The sequence below is a fragment of the Microcebus murinus genome, chromosome 9 (assembly GCF_040939455.1).
Source record: "Microcebus murinus isolate Inina chromosome 9, M.murinus_Inina_mat1.0, whole genome shotgun sequence".
NCBI lineage: Eukaryota > Metazoa > Chordata > Mammalia > Primates > Cheirogaleidae > Microcebus > Microcebus murinus.
In genome coordinates, this window is record NC_134112.1 from 12,290,355 (window position 1) to 12,311,801 (window position 21,447).

General features: G+C 40.8%; 1 protein-coding gene across 2 annotated transcripts in view; it reads left to right on the plus strand.

The window, feature by feature from the left end:
* Nucleotides 1-21,447, plus strand: part of GLI3 (GLI family zinc finger 3) — a 268,725-nt gene that overhangs the window by 145,693 nt on the left and 101,585 nt on the right. For both annotated transcript variants that reach the window (XM_012740961.3, XM_012740966.2), the window contains exon 4: nt 6,454-6,559. In XM_012740961.3, the coding sequence (XP_012596415.2) occupies nt 6,454-6,559 (106 nt within the window). The remainder of the gene's footprint in view (nt 1-6,453; nt 6,560-21,447) is intronic.

Sequence of the window (21,447 nt, forward strand, 5' to 3'; positions counted from 1 at the left end):
GCGTTAGTCAAACTTTTTCCATAAAGAGCCAGATAGTAAATATTTTAGTTTTTGCTGGCCATGTGTTTTCCGTTTCAGCTAGTCAATTCTGCTTTTGTGCGAAAGCATCCATAAGGAATACGTAAGCAGATGAGCATGGCAGTATTCCAATAAAACTTTATTTACAAAAATTGGCCCATGTGCAGTAGTTTGCGGATCATCCCTTGATGTATACTATCCAAGTTAAGGCTCTTGCCATGGTGTAAAGTGACAAAATAATAGATTTTTTTGTTTTTAAATGCAGGGCATTTCCAAGGTTTCTAGAGCATACTAGAACCACCGTTTATTTAAGCCTGCATCCCTTTATGGAGGGTCATATAAGCAAGATGATCCATAATAACGACTCTGGAGGAGTTTCCAACTCCACATCATGCCTGTAAGACCAGAAAAATATTCCTGATGCTCCACGGGATGATGGCACAGGGATGCCCAGCAAGTCCACAGCTGGTCCTTATGCGGTGGCACTCCTTAGATTGCACTCACAGCGGACCCTGGAGTGCCTCAGACTGCCTTGCTGCAGGCTCATTGCTCTACACCCTCCTTGTCAGGTATTCCCGGGGTGTCCCCAGAGGGGCCAGATCAGCTCCTTCCCGGCGCCATGTTGTCCAAAGGCAGGAGTAGCAGGGATGTCCAATTCAGTGAGTCAGTCGAGGTCTTGGCATCGCACCAAATGGCAATGTCTCCCATAGGCCACTGAACCCTGGAAAAGGTCCTGCGGGCAGGAGGATGATGACTGGAGATGTCCCGGGCTGGGAAGAGGCAGCAGTGCACGCAGGCGGCCTCTTCGCCATCTTGTTGGGGTGGCTTCCTTGGCAGTGGGGTCTCTCTCCGCTCATCCCCAGCTCTCTCACTCTCCCACTTGAGACCTCTTATTTTATAGAAGCTGGATGATGATTTTGATTTTAGCATAGTGGATGTTGCATTCTGGGACCCCACATCTGTTTTTCAGGCCATTTCTACTGATACAGGTGATAGAATGAGCGTGAGAGGAATGGCCATTCCTATGGGTGGGGCTGACCCTAATGACAGGGAAGTCATCTCCAGCTCTGGTGTGGGGTAAATCCCAAGAGCAGTGTACCGATGACTTCAGTATTTAAATCAGCTGTGAGGACTTCTGCACTTGGCAGTTTACTTTTGCAGATCCCTCCTTGCTGTTTCCCCGGCATGGAACAAGTATCATTTGGTGAATTACTCCTTCAGGGCACTAACTGAGCTGACTTTGATCTCTCTTTTTTAATCTACAATTTTTGTATGTAAATTTCAAACCTTAAAAGACGGTTTCCCAGGATGGCCTCCAAGAGATCTTATAGCCTGAGGATACTAAAACTATTTCTTGGGAGAAGGATGCAACTGAAGATAAATCTCCAAGTGTCTTTCTTGGCTATTCTCTGGCTACAGGTTTTATGATCAGCCCAGGCTGTTGTGAAAAGACCTAAAAATCAATGCCTCTCATTCCTAATGAGACCCTTAATGCCCAGTATGATGACAGCCAGTGTGAAATTGAATACTGACAACTCTACCCAGCACAAATATTTTTACTATGCATTTCCGTTGAAACACGTGTCAAGCCAATTACATATTTATAGGGTTTAAAGACTATTCCACTCAAGCCTCAGAGAGTACCCACTCTTCAAATCTCTCTTTAGTGTAAGAGGACTCAGGTACAATAGTCAAAGCTCTTGCGAGTCTGCAATAAATCATCTTTGCATCCCTAAGCATGTACCGTGGACTGCTTACTGCAGCTCCACAGACCCACCCCCACCTGGTAGAATTTTAATTCCCTCAGTAAAATTGATTCCACCAGTTCTGCACATTATTCTCCCTGTCTTCCATTTAGCCCGTTAGTTTGCTGACAGTAGAGTACACAGCACTTAGCAGCTGGTTTGTGGAACCATCAGTCAGGAAATTGTATGATAAATAGGAGGTAGCCAGGTTTAGTGGCACTTCCTTCTGCTTCAGCAGTTTTCGCGTGACTTTGGAGAAGTCATCATGCGGTGTTTTGTCAAGGGCCAGGGCGGGAGATGGCCGCAGTGCGGTAACTTATTACACATACACTTGAGCTATGATGCGCCCCAGCTGCGCTGCTCATGTGTAAATAATAAACCGCGAGGCGGATAATTATGGTGGCTGCTGGCAACACGGGTCTGTTCTTGTCATGTGGGTTTTCTTGGACAGCTTTTTGGGCCCGTGATGGAATACACCGCCGATCCACATACAAATGACAAACCAAGGCAAGGACTCAACGCTGGAGGATTCAGGAGCATTTTTTCAGAAACGCATTAGGATTAATGTCATATGATGCCACATATATTAAAGGGCATGCTCATACTGCTTTTTATTCTTCATTTATCCTGTTAAGCTTATGGTTAAGTATGCCTTGCGTTGGAAGAGGAAGGGTGTTTCATTGTGTTTTCCCAGAAAGTGGCTTAAGAGGTGTGATTTCCACTAATAACCAACACAAGGTATAATTGTTCCCACAGACTTCAGCAGTCCAGGGAAAGTTATTTTAAATTTAATCAAGAGAGAGAGACATAGAAACAGTAAAACACTTAAACTAAAACCAGATGTCTTTGGTCAAATCAGATCACATCCATTAATTCTCTGTTCTTTATTTAAACCTAATTCCAGAATGCAGAATTCATAAATTTCCTTGGGACATAAATAAACACTGTGCAAACAGTGTTACAAGATGCATCACACACTTGCAGTCAGAATTAACTTTTGTTGTTTTTTTTTGAGACAGAGTCTTACTCTGTTGCCTGGGGTAGAGTGCTGTGGCATCAGCCTCGCTCACTGCAACCTCCAACTCCTGGGCTCAAGCGATCCTCCTGCCTCAGACTCCCGAGTAGCTGGGACTACAGGCATGCGCCACCATGCCCAGCTAATTTTTTCTATATATTTTTAGTTGTCCAGCTAATTTCTTTCTATTTTTAGTAGAGATGGTGTCTCGCTTTTGCTCAGGCTGGTTTCGAACTTCTGATCTTGAGCGATCCTCCCAGAGTGCTAGGATTACAGGTGTGAGCCACCACGCCCGGCCTAGAATTAACTTTTAAACTCACGAAACACTGTAGACTCAGCTGTGAGAAATGACTGCTAAATGCCCCAATTTTTGTGTTTTATATTTTCCTCTCAAATATTTTTGCTGTGCTTGGCCATTGTCTCTTTCATTCTGAAAGAAGAAGCGAGGCTGAATGAGAGAGAGAGAGAGTGATTTTAAATCCTGAAAGAATAATTTCTTAAAGATGAAAAGATGGCAGTGCCTTTTAAATGTCAGTGGTAGCACTGTAAGTTTCCCTCGGGGAAAAGACTTTTATACTCCTTGGGTACACGCTTTTGATTTTGTGGGATTCACTGGTTGATCTTCACCCCTGTGTACAAAATCACCACCACTTCCTTATGTAATAAATACTCATATAAGATAATGACTGTGATTTCCCAGACTTACGAGGTATATATGAAATGTGGAATAAATTCACACATCTTGAGCCCTGTGTGTATGAAAAATGTGGGTTTGTACTTTGTCATAATCCATAGTTGCACCCACGTAGAGAAAACCAGATACAGTTAACACCCACTTATCTAGTGGAGAGAATTTAATCACACAGAACACAGCCAAGAGCCAATAAGTAAAGAAGTAAAAATATCTTCCATCTCTGACAGTCATAGTTGTCACAGTGTCCCTCAAAACAGCCATGTATATCTGTGCATGTGAGAAGCCCTCAGGAAGTGGGTCAGAGTTTATGAATACTTAATTCACACACACAGTTCTAGCAAGTTTGTTTTTCTGAATTGCAAGAGCGGGTTCTGTGTCTTAAGTAGGAGGTCTACGGAGGCAAGCGTGTGTGCATTAGTGGAGGGAGCCGATAGGAGTGGAAGAGAAAGAAAAGCCACCCACATGTTTAACCCTCCATACCTGGATGTGCATCTCATTTGGGTTTGTTTTAAAATTTAAAATCAGGGAAAATTCACTAGTATGTGTTGGACTTTCAGGCTAGTGAAAATAGCTTGATGTTATTATGTTGTTTTTTTAGGAAGGATGGAAAATCTTGATCAAAGATGGTTAAATGAAATAGAATGTTTTGGCTCTCCAGAGGGTGGCTTTTAATCGTCAGGATTAGTGAGTTATGTGCACCAATGAATTTGCCAGCATTGCTGAATAAACGTTCAACTTAAACTTTCAAACTTAGCAAATCAACTGTTAATATTTGCATTCCATTCAGATCTCGCAAACTTAAGTAAAAAAATAAAATAAAAAAATGTAAAAAAAAAAAATATTTGCATTCCAAAGAACTAACTCCCAAATGTTTTAATATTAATTCCTAAGTGGTGAAATATCATTGATTTTTTTTTGGGGGGGGGTATAGACTTTATAAAATGTACAAAGTGTGATAAATGGTCAGGTTGTGAGCATATCCCTCATCTTGAATTTCTGGCATTATTGTATGTGTATCATGATATCACAGTGACAAAGATATGACAATGCCAAAACTCCTCCTCCCCTCTTTCTATATCACCAATCCTTCCCTACCCAATGTTGCAAGTAGAAAGTACAGTGAGTAATTGACATTTTTAGTGCAGTAATCCTCTTGGAAGTTTTCTAGATTCTACACCTGGCGGTAAACTGATAGAATGACAGTTTTGAGTCCTTCCCTGGTGGACCACAGGGTTTCTATCAATGTCATGCTTATAGTTTTTTACTCTTATTTTATTTTTTCCTCCACAACCACCATCTTAGATTCTCAAAGGAAGGCAGCAAGGGCAAAATTCAAAACAAGAAGTAATGTATTATAATTTTTAAAACATGTTTTTTTAATGCTTATGTTGTGGTAGATGCTTATTGAATGCATTTGGAAAATAAAGATATGTGTAGGGAAGGAATTCGAAAGTACTTGAATTCAACATACACACACGTAATAGCCATCCACTTCCATTTAAGAGAATTCACAGTTGGGGTGCAGTGCTGCTGATCTCAGTGGTGGGGTGCAATGCACATCCTACGCTGTGTGTTTTTGGCACTGCTGCCCAGGCCCCCAGGGAGGTTCTGTGCCTTCCAGGGTCACTCAGAACCTGTTCACAGCAGGGACCTCATTTGGAGTTGCCTTTAGAACCTGCTAACCCCAGTGCACAATCTTCAGACTTTCAGAAGTAACTCTTAAGCCATTCTGAGGCTTGTGTGGCAGCACGTATCAATTCCCACAGTGCTGCCTCTGGGCAGGCTCCCAGGGGCACCAGGTGTGGACAGGTAATATTTGAAGAGCACATCCCAGCAAGTTTGCTGTCACGTCAGTCTCATAGCCGTGCAGGCAAACCTTCAGGCTCTGGGCTCTTTCTTTGCTTCTTGAAACTTGGGAAAAACTCGAGTGCAGGTACAAAGTACCAGTCCTGCTTCTGATCATAAAATCTGGTATGCGACAGTGAGTCGCTATTTTTTTTTTTAAATAAAAGTTTATTTTGAAATGTTTCATCTTCTACAGCTATCTAACAAAAAAAAAAATGAAATGTGCAAGAGATAATGGGTATAGGTTACTAGGACTAAATGTGGGTAGAGGAGCTGTTTTAAGGAAGGGCACACACACGGGAACCCAGGGACCCTGAGCAGTCAGTGTACCTGAGGGAGGGGGAGGGGTCTGGGTCCAAGGTGAGTGTTAAGGCTACCTTGGCAGCAGTTCCCTGAGTTTGGCTCCACGTGCCCCTCTGTGAGTCTCAGTGGGCCAGCCCATCTCTTCTAGCCAGGCCGTACAGTAGTTCTCTGGCCAATGCGTAGATTTGCTGCCTTGTGTTGGGACTATGGAGGCCTAACCCAGGCCAAGGAGGAGGAGACTGTGCATTGAAATTTTTTTTTTAAAGTGTGTATTTGTACATGTATGTGTGTGTGTGTGTGTATGTATATATCAGCCATGGGTTCTAGCAGATCCTTTTAAAAGGACACCCTTAAAAACCTAATGGGGATTCAAGCAGCATGCTCAGTGAGAAAAAAAAAAAAAAAAAAAAAAAAAAAAAAAAACCTAATGGGCATGGGAGAAATGAAGCTAGTATTTATCCAGCTTTGTCTAATATTTACTTAATAATATGATTTTTTTTTCTTTAAATAAATGTGTTACAGTGTGTTCCTCTTGGTTTTGTGGCTCCTTCAGCCCTACTCCTCAGGTGGGCCTTTCTTCCAGGGTAGGGGGCCAACATCTTTCCTCTCTGTCTTGCTTTCCTGTCTGGGTTTTGGTTGCAATCATAGGCTCTACTTTTTCTGCTAGGTACAGGCATTCTTTACTCAGTCGTACGTTTGCAGTACTTTACGTAGCGCCCCAATGAGGAGATTCAGTGTAAGGGGTGAAGGTAGGATAGTGGTGTTGCTTCATGGGTTGGAATGCTGTTTCCAGGTGTTTGTTTGATCCAGGTCGGACTGCTTTTCTTTTTCAGATCCTCCACATCTCTTCCCTGCCTTCCACCCTCCTGTACCCCTTGATGCAAGACATCACGAGGGCCGTTACCATTATGATCCGTCTCCTATTCCTCCACTGCACGTGTAAGTATTAAAACTTCACCCCTTAATGAGATGCAACAAAATCCTGGTTTGTACTGTCTCAGGGCTTTTGTAAATGGCACGCCCGCTGGGCTTTGAAGATGTGATAGAAGTAAAAGATTTACTTTTAAAGTACAGCAAGCCTGTCTCTCCCCGGATTCACTGAGGCAGATCCCTGCTGCTTCCTGAGCAATGCCTGTCACACTAGGTAGCTGGCAGGTATTTCCCATATATTTTGCGGACGTGTGTTCTGTGGGCTGCAAATAACAAAATTAAAAAGTAAAAGCCTAACGGGAGGGTACCACTCAGAATATGTGTTTGCTCCAAACGAGGTTGGAATTTTTTCTTGCTAAAATTTCTGGCACGTGAAAGTCCTGTCCTGGGGATCACAATGAATTGTAATTAAATTTTTATGGTAAATTTTCATAACCCCCCTTGGTACGTACGCCAACGGTCACTTGATTGATGGGAATGTCACCCAAACAAAATGGCAAATGTGATGGAGTATGTGGTTTACACAAAGGTAAAAGGAAAGAATAGTGGTGATAAACATACATTAGGAAAGTAAAAAGAAATTCTTGCGGAAATGAGTATCATCTTACTTGGTTTGGAGGCAGTAAGGAACAGTGGACTCGAGAACTTATTCAGTGTTCTTTTGCAGTAGTGTCTGGTGAACGGTCATGTACTATAATAATTGGAGCCACTCTTTGGGAGGGACTGACTGCCCCTTGCTAACGGCCTTGATGTATATGTTTAGTCATATCTAATAATCACCCTTCATTCTGAGACAGTAAAGTTAGAAAAGCACAAATAATACTTTGAAGAATAATGCTGGTTATTTAGATGGTAGATTGCATCTCCATGGCTATTAGTTACAGCTGTGTAATTACATATTATGCCAAAGAAAAATGAAGTTGTTTTAAAACAAGTCCTCCTCTGTGAACAGAATTAATTGATATTAACAATCCTAACTACATGCCCAAGTACACATATAATATTTTACCAACAGTTTTTTGGATCCATCTCCCATTACTGAATTGTAATTTCAGAGCAGATTTGCCTGGAGGTAAGTAATAAATCTGTGTTGCAGACTTCTCCTAAGCATTAAAGGAGAAGTGGGTATTTATAGAGAGAGAATGCAGAAACTTGTGACTTATTCTTTGACTTTTCACTGGAACACAAGTAAGCATTTACGGGATTCTGAAGCCTGCTAAAAATACACTCAAATAAAACCAAGAGGCCAATTTAAAATTCCCTATACAAAGGGAAGGAAATTCCAGATTCAGTCTGAAAACTTGACATGTACTTCACCCTGCTATACAGAGGTTTTATGGTACAGAAAGGGGACCACGTGGCTCTCAGATGAGGATTTGCTCCGTGGTACAAAGGACACAGGGCCACATAAGCCTTGGAGACATGGCTGGCTAATTCCTCCCAGACCCAAGCCTCTGAATTTAAATCAGGTTTTCTATGGAATTTTGGAGTTCTTCACTCTTTCAAAAGTTTTGTTCTAGAGAAATTTTAAAAAAATGACTTTATAAGATAGATTGAACTGTTTTCTCTGGATTCATTGGAGTTTGCTTTGTAGTTAAATTTAAATATGAATTTATCTATAAGAATCCCAAGTCTCGTTTCTTTGGCAGACCATAACAGCAAACCCTGACGTAGCTGCTGCTATGAGTTCTAGGCCTGTTGCATTGGCTTGTAGTGCTAACACCCCTCAAGAATAAAGCAGGTCGGGTTTGGAGAATCCTGGTAGGTAGGGTGGGTGGCAGGGAGCTACATATCAGGTGTTATAGTTGAGCTGGGATTTCTATGGATTTTAGTACTTCCTGCGTTTTCAGTCAAGCTTTAGGATATTTTAATAGCAACTAACTAAATGTATGGTCACCAAAGGTTCGTAATGTGAGGCTGGTCAATAATCCTAAGCCTCGAAAGGGATGTCTTGGGAGGTTCTGAGAGGGAAAAACAGGGCTCTGGCCTCCTGGGGCTACTAGGTGCATCCTAGCAGGGCCCTGGTTGGCACCACACTGAACTTAGGAAGAGAGCTTAGCTCCAGGAAGGCAGGGGAAGTCCCACCCCTGTGCCTTTATAACATGACATCGTCTCTGCATTGCCCTCAATGGCCTTCCCTTTCTGGATGGTGAACTCCTGCTTATATTTATTCTCAAGGCTTCATTTAAGTGTCACCTTTGCTGGCCGTCCCAGAGGCTGTTTCTGTAGCACCTTGCTGGTACTTCTATTGTAGTAGAAGTATACTGCCCCCTGCTAGTTTTGTGGGCACTACCCAGCACTTGGCCAAGCACTTGGCTGGGATGTACTCACTGTCAGTCCAGTCTGGGAGAAGGTGCAGGAGCAGTCAGAGATCTCCAATTCCTGTTCCTGCCTTGCCACTCATTGTGCTGTGATCTCTGGCACCTTCTCTAGCAAGTGTCACATGTATTGGTTATATTACGTGGACATGAAGCTCTCTGCCTTCTCCAACTCTTCAAATTGCAGGAAGAGTTCAGTGAAATAACGTTCATTTTCAGGGCACTCTGAAAAGCTAGTGCTAAACAAATGCTGAGGGTTAGCATTCGAGGCAGTTGGGGGCATGAAAAATATGCTGGGAGTTTCTGTTCTGGCCTCATTCAGTTTTGAGTCCCTGGGTTGCTTTTGCACCTTGTGAGGTGTGATAAGTAGATGCCTGCCATCGTCTTGGAAGTGGAGGGTAATCTAGACAAGTACGGCTCTGTTACAGAAATGTTAAAAGCACATCTTTGCTGAGGTGGTAAAGCTATATAACCTGTCAAAAATAAAATGATTTCACCTAGAACTTGAATTCCAAAATGCTTCTATATAACTGTCTTATAAAAAAAAAAGAGATCAGGTGTGCTTATGAAGTTTTTAGAATAAATATTTTTAATTATAAGATGACAAAATTTGGAGATATTCTCATTATTTTGTGCACACAATTGTTCTTCTGGTGCCAACTTTAAAAATTAAATTGCACGTCTCTTAAAAACAAGGATTTGTGTTGATGGAAATGCCGACAGATCTCCATTTAGAAGAAGGGCAGGCACTACGATAATTATGCTATCATATCCTATCATTAAGGATTCTATTGAAAGAGGTTTATAAATTGCTCCTCTTTTTAGATAAACCACCCTATATTAAGGCATCAACGATATGGTGCAGAATTAAATTAAAATCTCATAAAATGAAATATGTTCTGTATTAGCTGTTTGACACTTAATTTGCCTCTGAATGAGTAGAGGAAATCACAAATTAACCTGCCTTTGTTTTTCCAACCATGGCTTATTAGGTGTTAGAACAACTGCAATTACAGCCTAATAATAACCACTAAGCCTCATAAATATGTACGGAAATACGTCAGTTTGTGTTAAAGAACCCAGTTTGTTAAATGGAATGCCTTTGGTGTACCCTGCTCACTCTCATAGTGTTACCCAGTTTATGGTTAGGCAGTGTAGAGAGAGTATAGAAACTTAAATTGATTCAAATACAGAACTGGAAATAATGTTAGAATTTATTAGTATTTCCTTTCTCAACTCAAAATCATGAATTTAGATTGAGAACTTATAAGTAGGACATGGAATGTGTTGCCTTTCCCTGAGTTGTCATGTAAAGATTGTCTTATAAAATGTACAATTCTTGCATTGTGGTTAATTCAAGTAGTTTGAAAATTAAGAACTATTGGCTATGAGGAATCTTCCCTTTTCTTCTGAAAGTTATCCTCCACTGAATTCACCAGGATTTATCTCTCTCTCTCGCTCTCTATTTGCTATGAACACAGATTCTATGCTTGTTAAGCCAGTCAATAAAAAGTGCAATATTTTAGAGGAAATATTGGAGTGAATCCCCTTTATTACTGAGGTTATTTTAAGCATCAATGATAATCTGAATCTATACCCATAATCGAGGCAGTCATTTTATGTGTATGTTTTTACTTCTTGGTCTCCTGTATATTTCCTGCCCTACATTGTTAACATCAGAGCTGTATTCTTGCATAACTCCAAAGATACTATTGTACTCTTTGGGAATGAATGATGCCCTCTATGCTAAAAATTACTACTAGTTTTTAAAATTTCACTTGGAAATTTAGACAATTGGTATAATATATTGTAGCCCCCATACCAGAATACAGTTGTATTATATTTTTCAAGTGACTACTTTTCACAGTAATGATGAAAGTACCTTTTCTCTTGCATTTTTAGTGTGTGCATTTTTTCTTTCTCTCTTTTAGTGTTACAACTCCTTTCTTTTTTAAAAGTAGACGTGGTGTATTTGTAGACATGGTGTATAACCCAAATTATAAAGTAGCTTTAAATTCTAATTCGATTGATTCATTCTGTATTTTTGCTTGGGAGGAAAAAAAAATCTATCCTTTGCATACAACCTTTCTAAGCCAAAGTTTTCTCATTTATTGCCAATATAAAATGAATTTCAGACTGTCCCTTTGCTTCACACTGAGATCTGCAATTCATTTTCCAAAGCCAGGGTCCTTAGTCATTAATCCATTACAATAATGGATTGCACTCGGGCCCCACACATCTTCTTGCCAGTGGAGCTGCGAGCCTCTCGCCTCATGCCGTGGGTGTGAGCAGTACTGCGCCCCAGGCGGCGTCCCCGGCCAGCTCATATAGAGGCTGCTGCGTCTCGCCATCCACTTTACTAACTCACTGTAGAAAACCAGCTTCGTCTTTCCTGTCTTGGAAAAAGTGAGCACTCAGGTTCTGTTCTCCTCGACAGCTCCTTTTTCTCTTCCTTGAGTCAATGCAGCTCATCCCAGGGCCGAGTGACTCTCTGGAATTTTTCCACCTGAGTAAGACGAGCTGTTCTTCCCACCATAAGTGGGCCACCTCCCTGTATTTGGGAGAGAGGACTCAGTACACATAGATCATGAATAGTAGCCATGAAATGGAGTACGCTGGAAATAAGCAAGCCTTCAGCCCCGTGGTTAGGACTGCCATTTAGGGATGAGAGCAGGGGGGTGAGCCGCAAGTTTGGAGGGTGAATAAATACATTTCTTCCCAGAGAGGGAAAGCTGTAAGAAAAGATGCATCATTATGCTAAAAGCTTAGAGAAAGAAATAGTAAGTAGATGACCAGAGCTACTACTGAGTCCCCTCTCCCCCCTTCCTGAACTCAGCACCGTGCTTGTGCTGCCACTGTGCTTACTGGAGGCTCATGCACTATTTATTCAGAAACAGCCTTCAGTCCAGCCACTCTCTGAAAACTCTGTGATGGGCCCATATCCGTAATAGTGATTTCTTTCCTTTCATTCTCGGGGAAGCCTCTGGTAAAATATGGAGGTTTAGTAAAAACTTGTGTCTTAGTCCATTTGGCATTGCTATAAAGGAATACCCGAGGGTGGGTAATGTATAAAGAAAAGAAATTTGGCTCCTTGTTCTGCAGGCTGTACAAGAAGCAGGGCGCCAGCATCTGCTTCTGGTGAAGCCTCAGAAAGCTCCCAGCCATGGCAGAAGGCAGGGGGGACAGGCATCACATGGCAGGAGGAAGGAAGCAAGAGAGAGAGGGAAGGGAGGTGCCAGGCCCTTTTGAACAGTCATTTCTCATGGGACCTAATCTAGGGGGAACGCACTTCTAATCCTGAGGATAGCACCAAGCCATTCATGAGGGATCTACCCTCTTGACCCCCCCCCCATTAGGCCCTATCTCTGACATTGGGGATCAGATTCAACATAAGATTTGGAGGGGACAAATATCCAAACTATATCACCTTGTGATTATGTTTGGGGACATAACTAGTTTGGAATATTTTAATAGTATGACTTAAAATTAACGAAGGAAAGTTGTTATTTTTTTTCCTCCAGTGTTTGTCCTCTACTGTAAACATTATCGATACTGGTAAAGTATAATGACAACTCAAATTGTATGATATATATAGCTAACATTAATGTATGCCCCAACCCACCCAAAAAACACAAAGAAGAAAAAAATGAACTAGATTATAATTGCATGTCTTAGGGTAAAAACTGTATTTCTTTGCATTTGCTGGGCTGAGTATATGCTTTACATGTGGTAGCTCATCAATAAATATTACTTTTAATGATGATAATAGGCCATTGTTTGTTAGGTCACTGCTATAACCATCATTTTTCTTTTGTTTTTGTTTGAGTGTGTCACCTCATGCCAACAAGCTGGGACTCAAAAAACAAAAGCTCAGTTACTGTTAATACTTCTAGTAGAACACTATTGACTAGGCACCATTTTAAAGAGTTTCCATAATTATCTCCTATAATAGTTACAACCACCCTGTAATGGAGTTGTTATTATTATTGGCCTTATTTTAAAGATACGGAAACCTTGGCACAGAGAAGTTAACATGGATCACAAGCAAGTAGTCCCATTTTTTTCTAACCCAGGTGTCAGACTTTACACTCCTTGCTCTGGACTTTCATGTTTTGTTAGTTGAAAATGAAGACCATAGACTTTGCTGTTCTAGTTTGTACTTACTGGACAAGCACAACTGATTCTACCAACACCTGCTAGAAAGTTTTTCGTGTCACTGGCTTTAGTGTCATTGTTTTTTGCAAATTCCTATGGTAAAAATAAGGCAGGGTGGAGAAGGGCCATAAAAAGCTGTCCTTCTAGCCTTTTGACCTAATATGCCTGACTGTAGCCAAAAAATGTAGACATTTACCAGTCTTTGCTGCTGTAGACTTTATGACACTAAGCAGCAGGACAGTTTACATGTTCAGCCACAAGGAGTGGTTTGGTAAGTTGCGATGCATCTACAGGTTGGAATGTTGAACAATACTTAACAATCACATTTGAGAAGACTGTATTAAAACATAGGTAAATAATGATTTGTGAGTATAGTGGTATATCCAGTAGGATATAAGCCATGTTTGACTAGATCACTATGTGCCTGGAGCCTTCTTCCTTCAGATAGTCATGACTTACTCCCTCACTTCATGCATTTCCCTGCTCGGTGTCCTCTTATCAGAGAGGTATTTGAACAATCACCTAAAACAGGGATTAGCAAACTATAGCCCGTGGGCCAAATACATCCCACAGCCTGTTTTTGTCGATAAAGTTTTATTGGAACACACCAAAACCCCTTGTTTAGTATTGTTGACAGCAGCTTTAGCAATACAGGGGCAGAGTTGAGTAACTGTGACAGAGAGAATATGACCTGAAAAGCCTAGAAGATAAAGATCACCGACCCGTCATCCAAAATGACCCCCCCTCATTATTCTTTGCCTCTTCTTCTGCTTTCTCTTTAAAAAGCAATGCCATGCATCATGGTTTTTACTTTCTTGCTTTTCTGTTGCTATTCTCCGCACTTTTCACTGTATATCATGTCAGTTCAAAAAATAAGTCTTACTGTTTCCTTATCATTTCTCATGATTAACAGAAAAAAATTAAAGCCTGCCTAAATTTTCAAGAACTACCTTAGACCACCTTACATACATAGTTCCTTCACAGTAGATATAAGAAAATGTGGTTGAGTTTCAATTCCTAAACTTTAAAACTTTTGGTGAGCCGGCAGCATAAATCCAAACCAACCAGTACACACTTTACTTTGCATGGAGAACCAAACACGAAACAAATAAGTTGTCCTCAAAGGGCATAATACTCATTTCTGTTTTGCAGCATTTCTAATGACTGAAATATTGAATTCGGTCCTCAGTTGCAGAGAAAGCAGGCCCTAATTATAGTGCATATTCAGAGAGTCTGAGCGCCAGCTTCTTGGATGAAATTCCTGTGTTCTTTGTGCTGTGCTCAGCAGCACGGTCCGGGAGCAGATATTGACTGAGGTATTCACGTTCACTGAACCGGAAGCCGCCGACTCTATAGAGGCTGCTGTCAAACCTGTTGCGGGGGCCTGGGAGGTACTGGGCTGTAACAGACTTTTTTCTTTGAGTACAATGCTTCCACTCATGTTAAGCCTGGCTTCAAAGAAAACAGAAATTTACTGCCATCGTTTTATTTATTTTGCAAAATATGCGTTTGAGAAAATTGAACTTTAACAGAATTTGTCCCAACCAGAAGACACTTTGAGGTTGGTTTTATGCGATGAATCCTGTCCAAACCAAAGCTGCCTGCAGCTCTCCCTATGTGGCCATCTCTCCCTCACTTAGGTAACAGAACCCACTTTTTTTCACCTAAACAAAGACATGCCATTTCCTATAGCCACACTGCAAGCTAAGTTCATTTCAGACCTTTCCCCAAGGGAACAAAGGCTGATGACACAAGGCTGCCTGTCATTCTTCTTCTTATTGTTGCATCCTCAACCCTGCCTGCAGGGAAATTCATATAGCAAAAAAATAAAATGTTAGCAGATATATTTCTAGGAAACAGCTTGCTAACTTTTTCAGTACTAAGTAACAAATTAGCTAGATATTAGCGTCCTCAGTGACCCAAGCAAACTAAGCGCACTTTTAAAAGGAAAATAGGAGACAGGTCGGTTTTGAAACTCATCCACCAAATCCTAAGTAAAGTTAGGGATGTTTTTGCATTAGATAGCTATAATGAAAGAAATTTTTCATCCCTGCAAGGTCTGAGGGGTAGGGGGGAGAAAAAATTTTGGAAATTTGGAAAAAAAAATCTCGGCCATTGTTTAGTTTTGATGTAATCTTTGTAAAAGGCAGAACAGAACAAGTAATGGGTGTCATTACACTGCAGTTCAGTAAAAATTAAGTTAAATGGCTTACTGGTTCGGGTTTACCTCCTGCACTGACCTAGCTGAGTTGGTGACATTGCATCCATTTTTATAACTCTGGTCTTGAAAAACATCAAGTGCAATGCTGGATCTAAACTCTGGCTCTGCCTCTTTCACACGGAGAAAAGAATGTGGAGAGAATGGTAAGAGTGCTAGGAACTGCCTCAGCATGAGAGTGCATTTTCAATAAAGAAAAAACTGAAGGCCGGGCGCGGTGGCTCACACCTGTAATCCTAGCACTTTGGGAGGCCGAGGCGGGCGGATTGCTCAAGGTCAGGAGTTCGAAACCAGCCTGAGCGAGACCCCGTCTCTACCAAAAATAGAAATAAATTAATTGACCAACTAAAAATATATATACAAAAAATTAGCCGGGCATGGTGGCGCATGCCTGTAGTCCCAGCTCCTCGGGAGGCTGAGGCAGTAGGATCGCTGAGCCCCGGAGATTGAGGTTGCTGTGAGCCAGGCTGACGCCACGGCACTCACTCTAGCCTGGGCAACAAAGTGAGACTCTGTCTCAAAAAAAAAAAAAAAAAAAAAAAAAAAAAAAAAAAAAAAGAAAAAGAAAAAGAAAAAACTGAAGGTCTGGAACCTAAAGCCGTAGGTTTTCTAAAATCCCATCACCTAATATTCCGGGGTATGCAGCCTCTCACATGTTTGTAAGTGATAGATATTTAAAACTTTTCTTATCCAACTACAAGGAGATTACAGATTCACTAAAATGAAGTTCTCAGTTGAGTATGTTGAAGGAAACAGAAGCTTAGCTCCAATCTAAAAATCTGAACCAATGCCGAAATAGGTTGTATGTACAGTTACCCTTGAAGTCACTCTCTCTCTTTTTTTTTTTAAGGTTCCCGTGAAGGGTCCCTCTCTGCTAGGCAGCACCTGTAAATTGTTCCTAAGGAGCTTTAGGCTTACCTCGGCCCCAGTCACTCCCACGTAGCAAGTGTTCTAAGGGGGTTATGTTAGTGCATTAAATGAACCCCCAAGGGTCTGACAAGGTTAATGTCTGTCTCTCACTGCCTCGGAATCAGTGCTGCTAAACAGGAGAATCACCAATGCTCTTCTAAACGCATTCAGATCCAAATATTGCCAAGTTCCTCATAAGTGAATAGCATCTCTATTGTAGGAGGGGGAAAGAGGAGAGGGATACACTAGCAGTTAAATGATTTGCCTCATTTGCAGAACAAATCACCAAACCATGATGCTTGAATATCATTTGTATTTTTAAGACAGCATCTAAAGAAAGCACTGTCAGCTTACTGAAATGCTTCTTGCCTCTATTCAACTAATCTCTGGCTCCCCTGTAGAACAAAATCCCCATTTCCCTAGCCCGTGTTGTTTTCAACATATACTACCATGCACATTAGTGAAAGTTTTCAGAAACAAAGTTAAAATTGTAAGTCAGTAACAAAGGTAATCAGACCTCTAAAGGTGGCTCTGATTTTGCATATCAGATTTGCCAGGGATATAAGAGATGAATAGTAGAATTCTTTTGAATTATAATAATACTTACATTACTTACTATGTGAGAGTCATTTAAAGTGAGTATGTTATGTGCACGTAACCCACTTCTCTCCATTTCTCTGTGGTGATCCAAGCCTGTCCTTGGGATTAGTTGGTAAAAGACTGCATGGTCTTCTAAGAGGATAGAAGGTAGTCAAAAGGGAGAAAGAAGGTAGTCAAAGAGGAGGTAGTCAAAAGGGGGAAAGAAGGTCAGCCTAAAGTATTTTAATCTTGCTTTAATAACCAAAGTCATTCAGGATTGCAGCAATCCATGTAGTCACTGGACTGAGGAACGACTAGTCCAAGTCAAGATTCCACTGGAAATAGAATTGTGGGGCTGGAGCTGCAAGCAGAGGTGCCCCCTCCTGCAGAACGCTGCCTGGGCCCAGTCATGGGTGTCACACACTGTTTGAGGAGGGAGAGTTTTCCAAGTGCGAGTCCTTGAGCATTTTGTGCATCTCTTGGTTCTCTGGAGTGTGGGTAGCAGGCTGTGGGCATCAGCACCAGGCGCTTCATGCACTTCCTGAGGCCTTCCCGTGGGCCCAAGAGCACTCCCAGGATGCACTGCACCAGATTTAATTTGTGTTAACCTCCTTCACTCCTGCCCATCTTTTAACCTGAGCAAAAGTAAGACATCTTAGTTATTTAGGTTACTACTGGTTGTTGCTTCTGTGTTTTTTGGGAGGAGGGAGTGGAATTGGAAGCTGGGAGTTGGGAGTTGTGGAAGTTGAGCTGGAAGGAGTAAAAAGTATAGTCCACCCCCTTCCCCCAGTGTATTGGAGAGAAACATCCTTCCTTGGTCTGTTTGCTTTGCAAGGGTGTTCTTTGATGAGGTCTTTGTCCTAGGCACCCACTGAAGTCTCAGTGTACTCAAGCTTTAGAAAAGCCTATTGGCCCTTCTTTGTTTTCTTTGTTGAACTGTTTATTTTGCTTTCTTCCCACGAGGTTCCCTGGCCTTGCTCTGACAACGCTTTTCTGCATGAATTACATTCCTCGGAGCCACAAGTCTCCTAATTCTTCCAGTCCATTTGATTCTGGCCTGTGTGATTAGTCCATGGCTTCGATCTGCCGTGGGTCCTTGCCAGGCGGAGTGCTCGCTAAGTGCCCCTAACGTGGAGACCTAAAGACATTTTTTAACCTCATTAGTGGGCAGAGTAGTGCTTCATTCCAGTTTAATAACACGGCTACTCTTGAATCATTACTAGCTTTAAAATCGGTGAAGGAGGCTACTAAGTCATTTGGTTTCCTTTCAGTGTGAATAAGACTATTGAAGAGGGTAGTTCAGGTTATTACACTCCTGACCAATTTAGTGACATAAACCGTCCTGAGTAGTGTGAGTCGGAGCTCCATTTAAGTTAAATTTAACCTTCCTAAAGAATTTCATAATCATTTGCACAAAATGTGTTGCCATCTGTATACAAATGATGAACAACAAAAATGAAAATTATTAAAATATCTGAATCATGTTTTCTTGTGCACATATGTTATTTTCTAAAGTATGGTTTATGACGGCCAGAGATGAACAATTGACAAACTTATGAATTGTAGTTTTTTAACCTCCTCTATTAGTATTTTATTCTTTAATGCATCATATCCTCATCCTATTGATAAAACATTGTGATACAGCTCAACAAAATTCAGCTGTCTAAAGAGCAAAATTCTGTAAGTGGTTTGTTCAGTGGATTTTGACTTTTTTTTTTTTTTTTGTGCGTGAGAATCTTGACTCTGACAAGTGGGTGAATTACATTGTAGCTATCAGGAGTCTGCATTTATTGACAGTGTACCTTGTCAATAGTAGTTTTAATTTGGGGTTTCTAAAAAGAGGACCAAAGAGTTCCTCAGAAATGATTAAACACACAATCTGTGGTGAAAATTATACAGTGTAAATTCCTATTTTTAAAATTTTTTTTTTAAGAGACAGGGTCTTGCACTGTTGCCCAGACTAGAGAGGTGCTGCCATAGCTCACTGAAGCCCCGAACTCTTGGACTCAAGCAAATCCTCCTGCTTTAGCCTTCTCAGTAGCTAGGACTACAGGTGCATACCAGCATGCCTGGCTAATTTTTAAAATTTTTTTGGTAGAGACAGGGTCTTGCCTTGTTGTCCAGGCTGGTCTTGAACTCTTGGGCTCAAGCAATCCTACTGCCTCAGGCTCCCAAAGTGCTAGGATTATAAGTGTGAGCCACCCGGCCTGGCCTAAATTCCTATTTTTACACAGAAGATCATCCTTAAAGAACTGGGGCAGTCCCAAGCAGTGTGAACAGAGCACAGTTTTGGTTTCACTGGTATCTTCTTCTTTTCTTACTGGACCTGGCTTGAACTGGACTCTTGCTCTCTGATCTTTTTGAGCCCCCAAAGTGGCTGTGTATTTGCAGGGGCACAGACTTGTGGTAAGGGGCTCTCTGCCAGTGCTCCCCTTGGCAAGTAAACACAGTCACTGTGCAGGGTCAAGGTTCATCTTCACATGGGGGAAGGCTTATCAGGAAGATGGGAGTTAAAGCTCTTTTGTCTAGAAGAGGCACTTCCTGCTTGAAGTGGGCTCTGAAAACAGATCCTACAGTGAGCTGAAACATAGCTGCCATAATACTTCCTGTGTAACACAATTAAACATCCCTCCTGAGTGGGGCCGGATTATAGCCTTGCCGAGTAATAGCCTCTTAGCACACTCTTCCTCACCCAATATCATGTTGGTTACCCTAGCCCATGATAATGCTATTTGCTTGGATTTTAAAGTGTAATTCCAGAAAATTCAAACATAGTGCTATCCACACATTGCTTTCGATGGTCTTCTTCTTAAAACCAGTTAATTAACTCTTTTCATAATAAACGTGGGTCTCAGTGAGTTTCCTTTTCTCAGTTCTACCACAAGTTAACTGCATCCTTGAACACCTCTCGTGACCTCAGTTGGTCTTTTTTTTCTTGTGTGAAATAAACTAGTTGATTAAATAATCTTTAAGGTCCCTTCTAGTTTTTAACATCTCATGGTTCTGGGAAAGTTTAGATTTGTTCATTGTTTTGTTTTTGTTTGTTTGTTTGTTTGTTTGTTTGTTTGTTTCTTGTGTGTGGACACTTAGAAGGGGATTCTGTGAAAACCCTGTGGCCCTTAAACTTGCAGGCTCATTATGCCATTTTTCTTTTTTTCCTAAGGCATACACTTTTCTTGCCTGCTCTTTCATTATAGAAGATCTGCTGAGAGTCCTGCCCAAATACTGATCGTTATTCCTTGTACTCTCTGAGTGACACTGTATACCTCAGCCACCAGCGCATAGACCCGTCATGTGTATAATTTGGATGTCATTTTAAATAGGTTCCCTTTGGAATGAAAGGTGACTAGAAAACCATCCCATCCTGTTCTATTAAAAGCCTCAATAATGTCAAAATATAAGTGTATTTAATACACTTTTAATATACTTTTTGTATTTAATACACATATATGCACATACTTATATTTGGCTTACAATAGTTTTCTATTTGTGTTTAAAAACATAGACTCTGAAGCGTAGACTGGGATTGAATCCAGCTGCGCTATTTACTGTCACGTTGCTTAATGTCTCCTCACCTAGTTTCATGTTTCAATCCTATTTTATATCAAAGATTCAATGAAGGAGTGTGTGTGTGTATGCATGTATGTATCACACAGTGTCTGTCACAGCACAGACATTTGCCAAATGGCAGAATTGCTTAATATATATCTATTACCATATTTAAATCATCTATTCTAAGTAATACATCCTTTTCGTCTAAGATCTCTGAAATTGGGATGTAATTTACAATCCATAGTGTTTACAATTGCTTATTCGTGAATGGCAGTCATGAGGAGGTGCCACGTATCTCTTAATAAAATTGTTTTGCTTATATTTCCCTTGTGTACTGGAGTGATATATGTTTTTAAAAATCTGAATTAAGTCTAAAAGAGCACTTTTAATAAGTTAAGTAAAAATAAAAAATGATATGTAAGTATTTTTTTTTAGTGGTATTCAAAATACTGTTACATCTTTCCATCAGTGACATCTGAGAGTTGATGAAACACATTATATATCATATGTATTTTGTATATGTGTAGGTATGTATTCAGAAAAAAAATTGATTCATAGTGAAGTTTTTTCCCTAAGAGCCCAGCTGCATCTTCCATAATGTTACAATAATGGACCTAGTTGCAGGACTGCAAAGTTAAAAATGTAAAGAGAGTGTTTCAAAATGTTATTGCTGCCTAAATCCTACAAAATGAAAAAGGAGGACATCTTCAGCCTGGAACCGTATAAAGGAGAAGAGCATGTGTTGTGTGTTGGTTATGCTGGTGTGTTTGTGCAGATGCATAGCACAGGCTCTGAGAGGGTAAGACTTCATGATTAATGGTGTTTATTCTTGACAGAAGCCTCCTTTATTTATCTGCAATACAGTTTAGCGATTTTATCAGGCACCTGAATGAAAAATATTCAGTCATACCAATATTGCAGTGTAAATTGAGTAGAGTCACTTTTTATTATATCTTTCTGCCTTATCATCTGCACAGTAATTTTCTAGCAGAGGTTTGATATGGAAAGGCTGGATTTAGCTGTACTTGACACAAAGCCTCTTCAATTTCCCCTAAAAGTTCAGGCTGCTCTTAGAAATGTGTGTGTGTGTGTCTGTGTGTGTGTGTGTATAATGTATAAACCCTCTCTCTTATCCAAGCAATTTCAGGATTTGAAAGAATAAAGAT